General features: G+C 32.5%; 1 protein-coding gene across 1 annotated transcript in view; it reads right to left on the reverse strand.

Annotated features, from left to right (window-relative positions):
• Positions 1–1,818: 1,818 nt before the first annotated feature.
• Positions 1,819–6,641, reverse strand: part of IntS8 (integrator complex subunit 8) — a 5,185-nt gene continuing 362 nt past the window's right edge. The window contains exons 2-12 of the mRNA XM_018511106.1: positions 5,900–6,317; positions 5,563–5,800; positions 5,252–5,488; positions 4,930–5,175; positions 4,438–4,687; positions 3,925–4,335; positions 3,603–3,857; positions 2,934–3,183; positions 2,629–2,747; positions 2,144–2,493; positions 1,819–1,938 (exon numbers count right to left, since the gene is read on the reverse strand). Of these exons, the coding sequence (XP_018366608.1) occupies positions 1,819–1,938; positions 2,144–2,493; positions 2,629–2,747; positions 2,934–3,183; positions 3,603–3,857; positions 3,925–4,335; positions 4,438–4,687; positions 4,930–5,175; positions 5,252–5,488; positions 5,563–5,800; positions 5,900–6,317 (2,894 nt within the window). The remainder of the gene's footprint in view (positions 1,939–2,143; positions 2,494–2,628; positions 2,748–2,933; positions 3,184–3,602; positions 3,858–3,924; positions 4,336–4,437; positions 4,688–4,929; positions 5,176–5,251; positions 5,489–5,562; positions 5,801–5,899; positions 6,318–6,641) is intronic.

The following is a 6,641-nucleotide window of genomic DNA, read 5'->3' on the forward strand; positions in this document are numbered from 1 at the left end:
CCGCCATTTTGGTTGGGACAAATATTTGAGCGAATTAGAAGCGTTCGCGCGCGCGTTGCGGTCGATGTATCGATCGATGTACTATCGATGAATGGAAATCTATATGGACATGAATGGTATATAAACAAAAATAATGTCACTTCAATTTTATTAGTACATTCAATAAAATAACTTTAATAACACTTCATATCCTACATCGTTAACACATGCAGGAATTGATATATTTAATACAAAATTGTTACCTATGAAATGAAAGGCCCTTTTTACTTCTCTGCCCACATCCAGGCACACTTCATGTTAATGCTTTGTAGACAGTCACGTGATTTTATAGGGAGGATCCCGTTTGCCTACAGTTCTGATTGTACACACCACTCATATCAACTGGTGCCTAGTAATTTTTTACTGTTTTGCCAATGAGATTATTTTATTTTGAAATTGGCCAATCAGCGATACATGTATGCAATATGCGATGTGTGCAATCGGAGCCCTCCCGAATATGCAGAACACGAAAGTCTAAAAGAGTAATATAAACTCAATTGCGCGTTTGAAGTCGATTACACTTTCCAAAAATGATGATGCAATAACATGTCCGATGGGGTGATCCCGATTGATCACGGCTCGATTGGACACCACCAATCACATCGACCGGTGCTTAGGAGCTTTGTAGTCTCAAGCGCTGTGAGTGGCTCGTGTCCAATTGAGCCGTGTCCAACTGGATGCCACCCCCTGGGTTGGATTAATCTTTCCTATTGGTTGACGTCACCCGCTCTACCAATAGGAGAGCACAAAACGTCATTAATCCAACTCAGGTTGGTGCAAACCTGGCCGGGCCGAAAACGCTATTACTAATGAACACTAAGGTCCGTTTCCACCAACGCAGATCAACTTTAATCTCGGTTCAACTTAATCTTTGTCTTTTTCTAGTTCTAAAGATTAGAAAAAGACGAAGAGTAAGTTGAACCGAGATTAAAATTAATCTATATTGGTAGAAATGGGCATAAATGTAAGTGCGCACGAACACCTGAAAGCTTCTCATTCACTCAAATATAGGTACCAAACAAAATGGCGGCTGATCAATTGCGGCCACGATTTTCTATGCTTCATAACGGAGATGCCCATTCCAGTGTATATATAATTCAGTGGTTGTAGGGTATATTGGCTGCTAATACTGAAAATCTATAGCGCACGTAACGTATACTGTATAGTTCAGCACTGGCAGTGAATTTCAGAACGCACAACTAGTAACACGTTTGCAATTGTTTTTAAGCCTTGTGTCCACGATGCTAGAAATCGGTCCGAGAACTCGGATGAAGAAAGAATTAACCAATTGCAATGGTCATGTGATCAAATTGTTCAAATGTGATTTGTTAATTTTTTCTCTGTCCGAGATCTTGGACCGATTTCTAGCATCGTGGACACAAGGCTTTAGACCGAGTTGACCGACGTTTCAATTATCCTGCACGAAATTGTCAGCAAATGTCGATTGACTGTTCTCTAGGGATTTTGTGTATCTTCTATTCAACAGCGCCTATCGTGAATATTTACAAATTTATCGTACGAATATTTATAAATATTTATAAATTTATTAATTAGAAATTTGTCTTAATATCGCAAAAACCAATTTTTAATGTCTAACAGTTTAAGTCTAACAAACTAGATGATGTATCAGTCAAACATATTTATTTTATACATTGTTTTTATAATACAACAAACACTTACATGTAAAAAATATACAATGCGTATGGATGTATATACGTATTGCAATATATTATTCAGTATGTATAGATGTAAATTCTTCAAAAATCTCAGATAATCCTTTTAATAAACATATTGTTTCGCCAACGCTCTCAAAAATTTAGCTTTACGAATATTAGCTGCTTCTCTTTGGATCTCTTCGTTGTTGTTGGAGTTTAATTCTAACAAACCGATGACTTTGATCTGCAAAATAAAATTTTTATAGAGAATAATAATTATAAAGAGATATATTGATTATGATATCCAATTATTTTATAAAGAATAATAATTATAAAGAAATATACTGATTATGATATCCAATTATTTAAAGTGATTATTTGTTATTTATAATTATGCCACTATTATAAAATCATGTAACACTTAATATTGACTTGATTCAGTTATTTACCGCGAGTTGCTTTCTGTGATGCTCTCCACGCTTTGTGTGCAACTGTATAAGATACTCGAGTATCGTTGTATCCCAAATACAATGATAATATGCATCCATAGCATCAGCTGCGGCACAGCTCTTCTGATCGCTAGCTGCCATTTTGAACGCCAAAGAATAATCTACTTCCTCCAAAAATTGGCACAACACAGCCGCCTGAGTGTAACATTGTAAATGAGCACAACATTTGATCATCCTTCTATAAACAAGATCGTCTATCTGTGTACGTGGGATGGGTTGACTAAATAAATCGCTAACTATCATGATTGCCTCCAAATAATATCTCATTGCACTTTCATAATAGTTTAAAACTAAAAAAAAGGAGTAAATTATTAACAGTATTATATATATAATGCAAATATAATATATAAATAAAATACAAATATTTGCATTATTATAATATTTATATTATAGTATTTATTTGTATTCGATGAAATAAAACATACCAAAATTAAGATCACCCATCAGCCTCAACCAAGGCACATTGCAAGGATAATATTTTAGAGCTTGCGTCAACAATTGGAATAATAATTCTCCAATATGTCTGATGTTATACGAATTTGCGCTGTAAGTATTAATTTCTGTATAGGTATCACTTAAGATATTGAATATACTACTAATATTCAAAATACATTAGTAATATTAAATATTAAAATTTTTAATTGTTACTATGAAAATATGTAATATGTATCATACAAATTTTATAAAAACTACTGCAATAAATACGCAATATATATTGTAATAAACCTACTTTGGTACTCCGGCAGGCCAAAGAGATAAATACTGCGTGTGTAATTCTAGACTCGACTCATCACGCAGAATATTGCGCAAACGAGCTAATAATGATATTACTACAGTGAGAACCATAGGTTCTCGTAATCGAGTAAGTGTAAGGGCAATACTAGCAGCAACATCTCTTGACGAACTAGAACTTCCACTGTTACTGCCACTACTGCTGCGTTTCTGTGACTGATCTCTAGTAGGACCGAATGCTGCTAAGACTAAAAGAACATATGATTTTATTCGATATATAGAATTTATTTTATCATGTATTTTCTTATTTTTGAGCATAAAACAAATGGATTATTTACTGCATACGAAGGAAAATTATTTCCTTTATCTAGTATCTTCAATTTATTAGGTGTTAAACTTAATTCCTGCCGTTTTTCGTCTCCAAAATTGATTTGTTTCGAAGGGAAGATGAACGAATACCTTAATCAAAGTAATTTCCTCCATTTTCTACTTTATTACTAATTAATAATACTTTGATTAAGGTATTTCCTTTCGAAACAAATCAATTTTGGAGACAAAAAACGGTAGGAATTAAGTTTAACACCTAATAATACATAAATAATAAAAATTTCAAAATATGAATCTTTTTTTATAAAAAAAAGTGTGTGTCTTTAATAAAAATACTCACTCATATCCCATGCGTCTCGTGGAAATTTGCGGGTTCCTTTGTATTTAACAATGTCTTGGCAAACGCTACTAATAGCAGCTGCAAATTCAGTGTAATTCCAGCGCTTCTCCAAACTAGTAAGATATTCCCACTCAGCTATATTTAGGAGAAAAACCGTAGAGTATTCTATTACTTCTTGTCGCGGAATTAGCTGATCGGACGCTTGTAATGCACCAAGACATTGTTTACTCCGTACAATCATACTTTGCACATCACCTAAAAAATATTGAATTATTATAAATTTGTCGTTCTTTTTATAATTTTTAATTCTCCATGTACGTACAGACGCTTGTCGTCGGCCAAGCTTGAAAACACTTCCATATCTCAACAAGCAGGCATTCCCAACTCACTAATTTGCACAGCTTAAAGATCAATGAGCCTCCGCTTTTTACGTGTTCCTGCAGTTCTTTATCCAATACCTTGAGAAGCTCTATGGCGCCGTCAAAGTTTTTGGAAGTTACCAACTCTCGACTCTTCGCGAGTAGAACATATGAATAATCCTGGAGAAATCCCCTAGGAAGCGTCATTACCACACTCTGCAATGGAATGGGTAACTCCCAACAACCATTTACATGATATAATGGTTTCATTCGATGTTTCCCATCAAGCTGAATCAACGTTTCACGAATTACATGAGGATCATATGATTCTATCAACTTTTGTTCCAATTCAAACACTTCGATTCTTGCTTTTTCTATAAATTTTAACAAAAAAATAGTAGTCCATATATACTAAAATTTTAATAACATCTTTAATGATACTTTCTTTTATTTTTCTCATAATAGATTATGCTTACGTATAAATGATACAGATGGAATCCCCCAATCGTTGTGTAGTAACAAGTCTGGTATTTCTACCTCATCAGAAACAGTTGCTTGCTGAAGGACTGCGAGTTCTGCTTCATCGAATAATGATACATAGGAAGGATTGTTGAATAACTTTGAAGCAAGTCCTTCTATATTAGCGGTGTTTACAAGATAGAGAAGGTAACGTGAAATTCGTTTTTTATCCATAATTGTTACTTTTTCCAGGACATTATCTAAAGCCTAATACATAATAAAATGTGATTAATAATTTGTTATTTAATAATTCAGAAAAACATTTTATTAAATTATATGAATAATTAGTATTAAATTAATATATACTAGAAAAAAGGAAAATTATTTTACAGAATAAAAAAAATTCAGAAACTTTTATTTTCAACCATTTAAAAGAAAAAAATTATTTTGGCAGTAATCAAAGAATGTAATTGAGAAGCATTCAAAAATGTAAATAAAAGTTATTTTACCCAGAATAAAACATCTAGACCCTTCGTACCAGCTGCCTTAATTTCAGTTATGTAGTCACCCAAGATTATACTATCGTCAAGAATTTTTCTAACCAGATTCAAGCACTCTATTTGCAACAAAAGATCGCGGGCGACTACAAATTTTCTGTTAACTAATCCACCTTGCACATCCAGCTCCAAATTATCTCTATAAACTTGTGGTATCTCCCTGAAAACATTATCTGCTTGCAAAATCTGCAATATATTCTGCAGATTTTGCATGTATCATGAATATACATTATTCAAAAGTATATACGTGATAAATACATAAAAATATACCTACAGTGTATTGATCTTTGATAGAAGCGTGTAAACGCTGCGTAAGACTAAGCGTGACTTCTTCTAGCGGTACTTCACATGCTAAACAACAGCCGTCTAAAAATTCTTTCTGTACTTTACAATACGTCAATTTCTCTACTGGATTAAAATTACTGTACAATTCTTTTGCCTGTTTAATGTGGCGTTTGGCCTCTTGATAATCTTCTCTCAATAAATGAAACATTGCGAGATCATAATGTATCTAAAAAATAATTTATTTTATTATTTCCTTACAACATCAAAAATAATAATATCCAGCTCTTGCAATTCTTGTACCTGACATTTAAACTCATCTATGTTTACCAAGTACATATTTTCCCAATTTTGTTTGATCTCTGTACTATCCTCTGTCAGTATTTGAAAAGTATCAAAAGACAGAACCTTTGGCTTTATATCGGTCATTTGTAAAATATCATTTAGGGCACTTACACTATTTGGTATGTGCGTTTCTAATTTCCTAATAATATCGTCTACTATACCAGGAGGTACATATGTTGATTCCTGAGTACCTGGTCTAATTTGCAGTAATTTTTTTTTTATTCACAGCTTGTAATAAATTAAAATCATTTCAAAGTATTGCAATAATATATTATAAAAGAAATATAAAACTTACATGTGAAGTAATTGTTGTTTTGGTTGTTTATTGCTGAGAGCTCTACAAATAATCGCTCTTAGATGCCATCTATAGTATAAAACCAATGTAAATAGAAGCTGGTCAGAAGCTGTTTCCATAAAAAATTCTGGAATTGTAGGAATTTCTACCGCAACATCTGCAGTAATATAAAACAGATCTTGCAATAATGTCAACTGTATCGGCAGAGGTAGCTTCTTCTCTAACACATCCAAGTCCCATTTCAGGTAAGCCGCTACTTTCAATGAAAGTATCTTTAATGCTAAATTTCTGTGAGTCCATTTGTTTGTACCATTGGACTTTACATCATTTGATTCCACATCAATTGCTTTCGGCTCTGTTTCTTTTTGGTCAGAATTAATGGTCATAAATTTTATTATCAGGTCCGTAGGCGATGGATCTAAAAATCATAATACATACATATGTCTATAGTTTTATTTAATGTAAAATATTATTATTATTATTAACATTATTTGATGTTAGTTAAATAAATCACAAATGTTTCGAATATATATAAAATATACAATTGTTTATGTGTATGCCATTCAACATTATTTAATATTAGAATATTAAAATATAATAGTTATTAAACGATAGTTATTAAATATAATATTAATAGAGACATTTCTATTAACAAAATATTTCAGAAATAATATAATTCTAACATTTCTAATAGCGTATTTCACTGACAGAGCTGGTGCGCACTCAGTGCACTTTAAAGCTG

The sequence above is a fragment of the Trachymyrmex cornetzi genome, unplaced genomic scaffold, assembly GCF_001594075.2.
Source record: "Trachymyrmex cornetzi isolate Tcor2-1 unplaced genomic scaffold, Tcor1.1 scaffold361, whole genome shotgun sequence".
Classification (NCBI taxonomy): Eukaryota; Metazoa; Arthropoda; class Insecta; order Hymenoptera; family Formicidae; genus Trachymyrmex; species Trachymyrmex cornetzi.